The 12,710-nt window shown below is 37.8% G+C and overlaps 1 protein-coding gene across 4 annotated transcripts; it reads right to left on the bottom strand.

Annotated features, from left to right (window-relative positions):
• Positions 1 to 211: 211 nt before the first annotated feature.
• LOC121298890 (AN1-type zinc finger protein 6-like) lies at positions 212 to 12,508 on the bottom strand. Of its 4 annotated transcripts, none has more exons than XM_041226187.1 (6): positions 12,403 to 12,508; positions 4,177 to 4,343; positions 3,913 to 4,027; positions 2,914 to 3,014; positions 1,346 to 1,462; positions 212 to 1,175 (listed from the first exon to the last, which is right to left on the bottom strand). In XM_041226187.1, the coding sequence occupies exons 2-6, from the start codon at positions 4,325 to 4,327 to the stop codon at positions 1,027 to 1,029; spliced, it is 633 nt and encodes a 210-aa protein (XP_041082121.1). In that variant the 5' UTR covers positions 4,328 to 4,343; positions 12,403 to 12,508; the 3' UTR covers positions 212 to 1,026. The 4 variants fall into 4 exon arrangements, with proteins under 4 accessions (XP_041082121.1, XP_041082119.1, XP_041082122.1 ...); XM_041226185.1 differs by lacking the exon at positions 12,403 to 12,508 and adding an exon at positions 10,543 to 10,754; XM_041226188.1 differs by lacking the exon at positions 12,403 to 12,508 and adding an exon at positions 10,557 to 10,621.
• Between the last annotated feature and the right edge of the window lie 202 nt (positions 12,509 to 12,710).

The following is a 12,710-nucleotide window of genomic DNA, read 5'->3' as shown; positions in this document are numbered from 1 at the left end:
GTGTTGAAAGCAGTGAATAATGCACACTGTACAACATACATTTTTTTTTTTTTGCCAGCCCCTTGAAATTCATATTAGTGAGAATTGACTATTCCAGTAGGATTAAGAACGTCATTATTAAAGAAAACAAAGTGTAAAATCAAAAGCTTCCCACTCACCCCAATTATAGACTTCTGTTTGGCGCAAAGAAATTAAATTAATTAAAAAAAAGTATAAAACAATTTGTTTTTAACTTTATTTAATCAAAGTTAAGACAGTGAATAAACTAACATAAATACAGCACAATTTCAGGTCATACTTCATTTGTGCAAGCTCAGTTATATGAACTATTTCCCAGGATGATACTCACAGCCAGCAATGAATGGCATACAGGCTCTCTCCCCACCCCACCCCATTCAAAATGAAACACACACAAACTTTTACAGCATACACTCCTAAAATTACTCAGACACAAGTTGCGGGAGCAAATAAGCGAATATGCCAATATTATTTGTTGAAATCCTGTTTCATTAATGAAGAACAAAAGCAGCCATAAAATGATTAGAATACATTCAATTATTGATACCTAAGTGTGCCTCGAAAAGGCAATTTCAAAAGAGAAATCGTGCTGCAGGAGAAGGATAAGCTATATACAAAGGAAATAAATTTTCAAGGTGACAACATGCTTGTTTGTAAATACTGGAAGAGCACAGCCCTCTAGTATTTTTTACCTAACTGTTCTGTAAACTCTGCACTTAACTAAAATTAAGATGGCATAAAATGGTATTACTCCTAAAGTTTCCTTAGATTTACCCAACCACAACATCCAAAAGGAAATTAAAAAATAATATCATAAAAAAAATACAAAGAATATTTTAAAAGTAATTTTCAAAATGCGATTCCTGGTGGCATGCATGATTTAAGGGTCTATATAGGATACATTGCTCAGAACTCCCATTAAATGACAAAAAAAACCCCAAAAAAACACAATAAGCTTAAGTCAATCTAAGTTGCAGATTGTTACAAAATCCAAAAACAAGCCACTGTTCAAATTTTCTGGATCTTTTCTCCAACAACTACTGGGTTTTCTTTTCTAATTTTCTCAGCTGCATCAGCCTTGTAATCGAAAGTACAATTGTGAAGGTCAGAGTAACGATGGACGCCACAAAACAAATTCCCACATCTGCAATCAAAGCCTGTGAAGAAAACAAGAACATGAGAATTACACAAACGCATATGAAATTAACGGAGGTAGGTAACAATGAGGGGCAACAGTTATCTTTTCTTGGAGGGAAATAAACTTTAAAGCCAAACTCAATAGATTGTGACCCAGCTAGATGGCACTAGGTGAAGCTCTTGCACGTACCAGTAAGTCCCACTTTCTTCCGGCACAAAAAGCAGCGATTCTTTTTCTGTTTGGCCTTTTCGGGTGACTTGTCCTGCCCTTCTGAAGAAGCCTGGTCAGACTCGTCTGAGGCTGAAGCTAAGGGACCAACCAAAACCTCCATTAGTAATACATTCAACTTTGTATATGAAAAAAATTAAAAATAATATATATACATTAGACACACACACAGAGTTGTTAAATCCAAAAATGTTGAGGTAAGGGATTTGAACAGAATAGAAACAGATGATTGTTTCTGTCTTAAACCATGACTGAGGCTAGAGGGATGTCTGCCATGTTTGAGGTTAGAGGGATGTCTCACTACTGCAACAGTTTTCATTCAAGGGGTTTATACCACTGTCGTTTTCATTCACCCATATAAAATAAGAAAGCACCATAATAAAGTGAAAACGCATAGCCGTGTGAACTCTAAAGGATGACAGTTCAGAAAAAGCTCCAATACCTGCTGTATTCAACAAATAACCACTTTCTTTGCCGGGACACACCCCATAAAACATGTTACAGAGAGCTTTTAAAGGTATGAAAAGGTTAAAACACTAACCTTTTGTCACCTTATTTTTCCTCAGTTGTCTTATTTTCCTCCTAAACAAAGCAAAAGCTTTTTCAATTTTTTTTTTTTTTTTTTTTTTTTTTTTTTTTTTAAATGGCATTTTTCATTACGTTCAAGAAGCCTCCGTCTCACATACAGTCCGATCTATTGGATCAGGCAGTACACTTGAGCTGGAAGGGGAAATACAGGAATGCCTGTGGAATACATTTCTGTGACTACTGTTTTAGGACAACGCTGTCAATTTAAGGTGTTTTCTTTTTTTACATTAAAAATAATTACAAAAAAAGTTTGGGTATCACTTACCACGGATTCCATCTAATACCCGATCAGTTTCATCAAACTTTCTTTTGGCTCTTGTATTGTCCGCCACATGAGTAAGATCGGCAAACTTAGTTGCTGCACTACCACTAGAACCTAGCTCTGCCTCAGAGGTGTCTAAATCACACAGATCCATGGAGCAATCTTCCCTTCCACTGTCACCTTTTCTGCTCTCTGCACTGTCCTGCGAGGCTCTTCCTATGAGCTCATTGCCTGGTGCATTCAACAAATATTTTTACAGCAGGATTTCCCCCACAAACAGTCAATAGCTGTTAAAATAACATTCAATGTGCTATCTGGTTCTGCTTTCTAGGGTGGTGCAAGGCTGCCATATTATTAAGGGCAGCCTGGCACTGTATCCAGTGCTCAGGAACTCTGTCCAGTAGACAAAGGCTCAACAGAAGCCCTGATCAAGTTTCCAAAGAGTGAAAACAAACATGTTGCGTCGGGTTTTTAAAGCTGAATGATTAAGTATGGACACTTTAAATAAGCATGCTCTCTTGGTTAACACTCAGTTTAACTTCATTTTGATGACCTACCTATTATGTCACGTGTTTATTTAGAAGATGAAGGTGTGTGGAATCTGTAGTAACAGTAAGTTACCACAAGAGGGCAACATCCAGTAATACCCAGGGTAATAAAAACCGTTTAAACCATGTACCTTGCAATTCTTCCGTTTTAGACTCTACTTTGCACCCCGTTGCGTCATCCTCTTCAGAATTTGTTTCGGATGTTTGTGACAGAGACTGGCTGGAGACAACACTGCAGGTAAAACAGCACATATGAAGATTTATGAAATATATGCATGTCAAAAAAGGAGGTCCAAAACCAAGACATTTATTCTTAAATAACAAAAAAAAAAAAACTTTTCAATAAGAGTGTATATACTAAATATATACTTGATTTAGCAATGTAAATCAAGTTCCCTCATCCACAGTGATGACACATCTTTGAGATTACAAAAATCTTAACCTACAGAAGGAATAACTTGGATGTAAAGCTGGTGTTGTAAAAAAACCTTAAGCACCAAGTAGTAATGCTGAGGTAAAAGCAGCAATCCATACTCTGCATCAAGGTGGACATTTCATAGCATGCTCACTGCATGTTTGTTTTCAATAGCTCACAAATTAAGAAATATGGCAGTCTAAAAAGTTGAAAACGCGATTCAATGAAAACCAAACCCCTGTGTCACAGACCCATCCCCCTGCAACTGCCACGGGAACTGGAATGGAAATCTATTCATAAACCTGTCTCCAGATACACTACACTAACAGCTGATGTGGAGGGTGTGTGCAGGTTGAACCACAATGTGGGAATTAAAGGAGATTTAATTTTTAGGAAAAAAGAAAGTGGACAACAAAAAAAGGACAGCCAGTGAATTGCTTCCGTTTGATCCAGGAAGGTCTGGGAAGTTTCAAAGCTTAAATATATATGTACAATGCACTAAACAGAATACTCCAACCCAGAGGCTACAGTCATTTAAAAAAGACTGACTCCCATTTACACAAGGCAAAATTGCTAATACATACTGTAGCTACATCAAAAGACTTAAATATTTCTTTCAAATCAGAAACTGATGACTTAACATGTAGGCTACAAAACGAACCTGTTCATACATTCATATGAATCAAAGGATTTGGTCACAAATAGCACAGCGTACCTGCTTTGTTCGGACGGTGCAGCTGCCTGGACTAACGCTGGCGTTGCATCTACAGTACTGGCTTCCGAGCACTGCGTTGGTAAAGAATCTCCTATACTACTGACACCAGTAGACGCTGTAGAAAAACAATCAATCCTTAATACCTGTCACTATCAACACATAAGTTTGGTGAGTAATTACCCAAAAAATAAAGTAACAAATACTGTCCACTAGTATTCAGATAGTCTGTGCTAAACTGTGCTGTACCGCTCGCCTTGTGCTTACCAGGGGGGCTAACTCTTCCATTGCTGTTTTGTCTCTGCAGAAAGTCCTTATAACAAACCGAGCACATGCCATTTGTGCGCGGGTTCCCATAAAATCCGCAGCCGGTGGTACAGAGCATAGGCCCTTGGGTTTGGTTAGTTTCTTGAGCCATATCCCACCTACAGATCCTGTCAACAGAAAAAAGAAAAAAAAAAACAATGTAAAGAAAGAGTTTAGGCAAGACTAATCAACTTTGAAAACAATTACAGTGTTTCTACCCTGAGCCCTTCTTCGCTCTCTACAAAATAAATCATTGCTGCCCAGGAACTGGCTGCAAGAGCTGCTGGTTTAAAGATAGGATGGCAGGCCAAGTCTACTGTTGCACAGTGGATATTTCACCTCAATCCTGGTTTGTCAGGCTAGATGACTTCCAGGTGGTTGTGTCATGAATATGCTTAAGCAACTTTAACCCTTCAATTTCTCCTGATCACAAGGATTCTTGATGTCTGCAAGGCAAGGAGCCACACTGATGCAGTACTTGCAGTAAAACTGGTCTAACTCCACCAAATGACACACAGGACCGCACAGTACCTTACATTAACACTTCCAGGGGATTCAGCCTGTCAGCAGTACAGTAAAAGACAAGAATCTCATCACAGGGACATCAACAGTGCCAAAAACCTTTATACTAGAAATCTGCTTGTTAGGATCCTTTTACTTACAACTATAATTTAGGCGACATTCCAGCCCAATATTTTGAATTACCATATACAGTAGTTTGAAATAGACTCCCTCACGACTGCATTTCACTTGATTTGTTAATGTATGCTAGACAGCAGGCAATGTCGAAACTAAAATGTTTGATTTCAGTTTTCAAATGTAAACTTACTGTACAGAGTGCACAAAGAGAACCCCCTCAATTGATTGCCATTTCCCTTCTCCTTCCCCTCCCCCCATCCAACAGACAGGGCAATGTGATATGTTAGAGATCTGGTACCATTACTACACAGCTGTACACTTCAATCAATTGAAAACTGGACAGAAGAGGAGAACTGTTCACAACACTGAGCTGTAAACATAAGAGTGGGAAGCAAGAACCTGGTGTCCATCTGTTTTGGTGCTTTTTTTTATCCTGCACTATTCTGAAGGGAATGGCATATTAGCAAAGGAGAAGTACAGTAAGTAATCTTCTGTGTACACAGGCAGACACAACATGGCATTGTGCGACAATGTATAACTTTTGAACAATGCGCACTGATTAAATGCTGCAAGCCAGTCTGGAAAACACACTTTGGAAATAAAGTTTCAACTGTACTGTAAAGTAGCAGGCAAACCGGACTCGGGCTGTTATTGAGCAGGTGTTCACAAGGAGGAGGGGGGTACTCGCATGGACTGCTGAATCACTATCCTATTGTGTGCCTCTAACTCGGCCAGGGGTTCAAACAGCTGCGCTGGCATTCATTTCCTTCCAAGGCATGACTGTTAAAGAGACTGCAAGACTCATTTTAGAATGCCAGTGGAGTCACTTCAATGCAAGTATGCAGAGTTCTGCAGGCGTTATCCCGCATAATATAATAAGTAAAAGTATGACAGGAGGCAGACAGACACGAAATCCACAAAACAACTTTTTAGCCTATATTGGGCTAGATTTTAGGTTGTTGGTCCCCGCATCCATAACAGCTATGTTGTGGATCCTTTAAATATCACTAAAGGGCATAGAAAATGATTTTGGTGTGGACAATCCTTGTACTCCTATAGTGTTGTACAGTTTTTTATTTGTTTCCCTCCTAACTAAGTTTCACACATGTCAAGCAAGAATTTTACATATACTATACAATAAATTCAAACTAAAACAAATGGGGGGGGGGGATGTTTAAAACTACAGATACACCTGTCAGTGTCTTACAGAAAACTTCCTGGAACCCCGACGGATGTGAAGTGCTGCTGTGCTCCATCTCAACCCCCTCCAAGGACACGGCCATTTGCAATAGAAGTGATGTTTTTATTATGTCCTATATTAACCGTTTTGCAAGTATGCATTGGCTTTTATAAAAAATTCTGACAGGCTGAATGGCAGCATGTTCTGCAGTGAGAATATTACAACGACAAGGACTTTCACAGTGCGAGAATTGAGACAGTAAAAAAGATTTATAATACCTTTGGCCTTGAGCCACACGTTCTTGAATGCCATCTTATGAAAATCAACCAGCAAAGTTAAGAGACGTGCCTGTTTTGTGTTTAAATTTTTTTTTTTTTTTTTTTTTTTTTTTTTACATTTAGGTCTTTTGATCTCCTCCTACCAATACTGCAAGCACACTTGCACACTCCAGCATTCACATGGCCTGCCTTACTGGCCCGGGACATACTGTACACTAAAGCACTTCGCTCAGGACCACAGCTTTTCAGTTTAGGTCCACATTTAATGGAGAAAATCCAATCTGCAGGTTTTCAAAGCTTCACAGGTCTAAATTACATTGCAGAGAATAAAACATTAGAGAATGATTGCTATGGGTTTACTGTTATGTATTAAACAAAAACAGCTTACACGATCACTTATAATTGATTACCAATGACAAATGTACACCAAGTCAAACCCCTGGGTAAATATCCTTCCCTTCATTACACAGGCAGCTTAAATTGTTCGACAGAATTCTGTTTAAAATGTTAACAAATATATGAAGATGTGAAAAACATGCTGCAGTTGAAGAGAAGTCTCACTAGTCTGACAGCAAAGATCTGAAACACCACACCGTGACATCTAGTCCTGACTTTACAGTCCATCAATAAAAATACTGTCATGCAGGCAACTGAGGGATACAAAGTGTCTGAAAACCCACCTCAGACACAGCTTTCACTACAGTACAAATAAAAGACCTACCTTTAAAAGATGGAACCCTTGGGTTGTGACTAAACACCAGACACGGTCTTTCTTTTATATCTCTTAGAAGCGAGCTTCAGAGAAATTCAGGTACTCGCTTTTAAACTTCTGACACAGTTCCCAATGCAACCCAGCGCCAGCTGTCTGCTCCACACAGAGACACATACACATCCATCTGGCTTTGAGCTACTGTACGAAATACACAGTTGGGTATATTGTGCAATGAGCATCACTATTTATCAGTCCTCAAACACACTAGCAGTGTATTGCCAAGTTCACCATAGGTACAACACAGTCTACTGTACTTTTATTTCATAAGAGTAGTTCTTGGCACTGATGGAGCTACTGAAGTTTTATTCTTCCTGTCCAATTATCAGATAAATACAAGTGACAAAGAAAACTGCTGAAATGTCACCTTTTACTGTACACAGGCAATCTGCAACTTGACAGGAAAATTACTTCTTGCAAGCGGAGCCATTTTGTGCCGCAATTAGCCACATGCTATACAGTATAACTGTTTACAGTGCATATCGAACAATATCTTCGCACTTCTATAAAGAGCTACGTAACTTGAAGTTTCTGTGGTAACTGCATGTGTAGCGGGTTAGGGGTTGCCACATCCTATAATACAGCTGTAAATGCACCGGAACATGAAAAACAGGCCTACAGTACAGTCAAAGTAGTTGGCTTTCAATCACACAGCCAGGTGTCATTTTCACCATTACAATGGTTTACTAGTATTGCTCAATCGTGTCATTTACATTCCCCCCCCCCCAATAAAAAAAATCAGTGAAAAGATCTTAATCCCAAATATCATACTGCACAACAGAAAATGAACACGTGCATGATTGGTTGATTTATCTTCTATGAAGAGCAGGTGACTTAATTTGTGAAAATGTAACCAGTGCACACTAGTAAACTGGGAAATCAAACAGTCACCAAAACAGTGACTTGACAACAAGCTCCAGTGTATATATGGTGAGACAGCCCGATACTGTAGTGTTATTGATGCGTTAACAGGCAGTGAGTGGGCCATCTTAAACCAAAGAGACAGATGTCAGATCAAAGTTATTAATGTCTTAACAGCCAAGGAACAGGTTTTTCAGCTTTGTGTCTCAAAACTGCTCAGATTGCCTCCCCATTGTACACATTTTAATTAATTTCACATTTCCCAGTGAAATGTGCTCACTAGAACAAACTATGCACAAAACATCAAGATGTTTGACCTTTGATCTGACATACAGGTATTTAAAAAAAACTAAAATGTGGAAAATTTTATACAACGGTCAGTCAGAACATTTGAAATATTACAACAAAACTTAAATTCAGTGATTAAACTGAACAGCAGACTACTGAGCTTTATTGTGTTAATTTACCTACAAATAGTCAGTACAGCCAATGTTTCCAGCAGTAGCTTTCTCTTCTACTGAATAACAAAATGCAGGTACTGAGTAGTAGGCTAAATATAGATGGCACTGTTGCCTACTGTTGCAGAATACAAACAGATTGGAATTGACCTATTAGTTTGCATTCTTTTTTGCCTGTGGTTTTCTTGACAGCCACCTACATCGTATAGTACCTGCTGCTAAAAAAGGAACTGAAGTATCTAGGTTACAGTGCATATGCCTTGGTTAGTCTTTCCAATCAAGTCAAAGCTACAGTACCACCACCCTAGGGATCATGTTCATTTTAGGGAGTCGGCTACCTACTGTACAACCTACTTAACAAAATTGTCCACAACTAAGCCTGCAAAGGTTAACGGTTTACAGCTCATTAATATTCTCCATCTGTGAAAGCAAGTGCAGACAGATACATACAGTACTTACTTAGCTATGAGATTTATAATATAAATTTTTAAAATGAGGAAACATTTACCACCAATATTGAATTTACCATGGCAACACGTTTAAAAGGAGATGCATGGTTTTGTTTCACAAACTAGCTTCCAAAACATTTAGTGAGCAACAATTTGCCAAGTTCCTGCAGTCTGCACATTTATAATATAAGAGCCAATCAATCTCATTTTGCCACCATAACGCACAATCATATATACTGTACTGGATAACAAAAAGAATAAGAAAATGTAACTTCAACCAGCAATTGGTTTTACAATGAAAATAGCATTATGTGACTTGTTATGAAAGTCTGACAATTACATTCTACACGCAACTATTACCCAAAGCTTGTAGGTTATGTTTTAGGTTTACTAAGCAAAGACTTTAGATGTCCACACACACTGTAAACCACATATCTTGACCAAGATAAAGATGTTGTCCCAGCTGGCTTTTTACAGCCCGGTTTATGCAAACCACTTACTCTCTGCCACCTTGTACAGTCTGCAGGGTGGTAAGGAACTGGCACTGCTCATTCCTGCAGCATCCTAATATTGCTCAACAAGAGTATTCTCCAGTCTTTGTGTTTACTATTGAGTTGACCACGCTGCTAAAGCGGTTTAGCTGGTCGGGTTGTTAAGAGATGAGATTGCTCAAACTCCTGTCTCCCGATTAAACAATATTATTAACCAAGGATAGTTCTGAAACCCAGGACTGGGTTTCTAATCTTGCGTTACAGTGCTGGGCATGCAATACTATAATTATGTGACAAACAGATTGTAGGGTGCAGGGTGGTGGGTGGACGTGGGTAGAACGAGGCAGTCCATTAGTATTGTAATGTTTGCAGAAGAGCTCAGAATTAAGAAACGCACAAGTTATGTGGCTGTATGTATGAATGGCCCATATACTGCACAAAAGTTAGAACAGATAAAGCTGTCGTGTTTGTGTAACATTTTTGATGGCAGCGTTATGAATTCAAATCCCCACAGACTGCTAACTAAATGTTTTATCAGAAAGAACCCCAAACACACCTCCTATACAAACTCTTGTTTAAAATTATAAATTGTAACTACAGTACACGGCTATATAAAACAGACTTCCTCTTTGCAGGAATGTTTTTCATTCGTTTAAATGAATTACAGTAACCTAGATCAGAAGCTGTATCTAGTAACAGTGATACTACAGTTTTAGTTTAAAATGAAAGGGCTTATTTAGACTTACCCATTTATAAGATAGACGATTTTCCATATTTGATCCCACGGGGAATATACACCCAAAAGCAAAACTAACATACATCTCGTTACGAAGGACCGAAATAAAATTAAATCTATCTAGATCATACTGATTACCAATCACCCAAGCAGTACAGTTGCTGTGCTGTACTCATCCAAACGAACTCATAACTGTTTGAAATGGCAGCAGTTAGTTACTTACCCGAATCCTCTACATTAATTATAGGCGATTAAAACGTAAAAATGTAAAGCCAGACAAACCTAAATCCCTAAACATAATTTTATTTCCTGTCTAAAAACAGTGTCCTTTTGTTCTATCTCGTTGGATCATTTAACATTCAACCCCTTGAAAACAAAGACATTACTTATTTAAAAAGGCCTCTGCGTTGTACTGGCATGTTCCCACGACCCTACCACTAAATTCGTAATTAAATATTAAACCTACCTACAAATTCTTACCCAAATTTCCCCTTCTACTGCTCTTTGATTTTCTACCAAATTCAACTCGCCTACAAGCCCCAAACCCTTCAATCTATCTTTACTATTAAAAAAAGACACGCCTCCACGTCTGTGGTTTGTCAACGTTGCTGAAAAATCCGCCCACGTCTGGTGCGGTTGACGAACACGCACGTCAATCATTGTTATGAACTATTCCTCTATCAGTTAGGTTGAGGCAGATTTTTTTTTTTTTTTTTTTTTTTTTTTTTTTTTAAAGGACTTGGATTTGCAACATTTAAAGTTACAGTATGTTATTTATTATATGGGGAAGTTTTTCGTTTTTTTTTTTTTTTTTTTTTTTTTTTTTTTTAAACAATGGATTAACCTTGTGAAAGAAAAATACGTGTTTAATGCCAGCTTTACACAACAGCCTGCTTTAACAGCAAAAACACGTCACTGGTTATTTTCCAGTAAACCTTAACTCCATTGGAAATGTTAAAGTGGCAATTCAGTTGAATAGATCGTAGCAAAGCTATCTTTGTTATGGGGGTTATGCTTGGGAAATTTTTGAACATCAGTTTCTTCTCTATTAGAAGTACATTATATTATTAGTACAGATGCATTAAAAGGAAACTTCCTTTCAACAACAAGGCAACAAGTTTGGGGGCTATCGTTTACTTATGGCTTTTTAATGAAACATTCATCCAATCATTATGATAACAGTAGACATTCTCTTTACAATACCTGTATGCAATTTTACATTGTTAAGTTGCATCTAAAATAGTACCAGCAGCAGCAGTAAATTTGGGACATACATTTCGCTGCATATTGTGTTAATAAAAAAATAAAAAAGACCTTTGATGTAAATGCTAAACAAAGGCTTTTAGGAAATAGACCATGCACAGAGGCTGAAACCTGTTGCTTTGCTTCCCATCCATATTACAGCTTACATTTCTAAAACAAATGTACGTTTAGCTGCCTGGCACAGTATAGTGTTTTTTGTTTTTTTTTCTTTCACAAACATGTATGTTCACATCACACTGGATTGGGAGTCAAGGCAAATATTTAACACCACAGTAACTTTCGATTCTCAAATTGTGTCTAATGCATTTCAGGGAATCGGATTGTGTGTAAACAAGACACAGTATTGAATGAAAGGTTAATTTATAAGAATGTTCTACCCAATAACTGGTGCAATAATGAATACTGGATAATAGTGAATAACGAACATATTCAACTGATAATGAATGCAGCAACAGGACTATATTGTAGTATTTTCACTTGTTCGAGACAACTGGTGCAGTACAACACCGTAGCCATCCTACAAATGTTCTCCCCCGTGTACTGATGGCAGTTATCATGCAGCACCTTCTAAGGCAATTCCGGGGAATTACATGAGACGGCAAACCAAACAGATAACGAGGCAGGGTCATACTTTGAAGTGAAAAACATCCTAGGGCAGTGTCTGTGTTGACTAAAATTACTAAAAAAAAAAAGAAAGAAAAAAGCGATAGAAAGTAATTCTGATAAAAATCATAATGTTTAAAAAAAAAAAAAAAAAAAAAAAAAAAAAAAAAAAAAACCCAAGACACACACGAGTTTGATTTTGTGCAAAAACTACGGTGAAAGAATGCACACAACACTGCTTGAAATTAAGTAAGCAAGCGTTACACTAACCGTGGTGTACCAGAAACAAAAACTACGTCGCTGAAACGATCGCCAACACATTAGAGATTCACCCACTACATAATTTTGCAAAGGAACGCAAAAAATGTTTAAACTATAAAACCCAATTTTGTGACACGTTTTTTCAAAGCTCCAAACCATCAACTGAAGTAGTTCAAAAGCAGTTAAACACTTTACTTACCCTCTTTGTCTAAGGTAACGAACACTGATGAAAACCTTATCAAACCCCAAACTAAAAAAATACTAAAAAGACTTCCTCTCCCGTAGCACCCACCCTGATCTGTCTGGTACTCTCCCTCCCCCTGTTAACCTTGTCGACGACGTCGTAAACAAGGGGAGAAGAGAAGAAAGCTGATTGGCTAGAACCGACGTTCCAATTACAAGTTACTATCAGCTATCGGTTTGTTTGCGTTTTAATATAATGTACTATCATTTTTACAAAAACACATACAATATTAAATGCTATTTTAAGTGTCAGAGAACAGTGAA

This window comes from Polyodon spathula, chromosome 24 (genome assembly GCF_017654505.1).
Source record: "Polyodon spathula isolate WHYD16114869_AA chromosome 24, ASM1765450v1, whole genome shotgun sequence".
NCBI classification, from domain to species: Eukaryota; Metazoa; Chordata; class Actinopteri; order Acipenseriformes; family Polyodontidae; genus Polyodon; species Polyodon spathula.
Note: the sequence above shows the minus strand (reverse complement) of the source record. Positions and strands in the feature narration are given on the sequence as shown.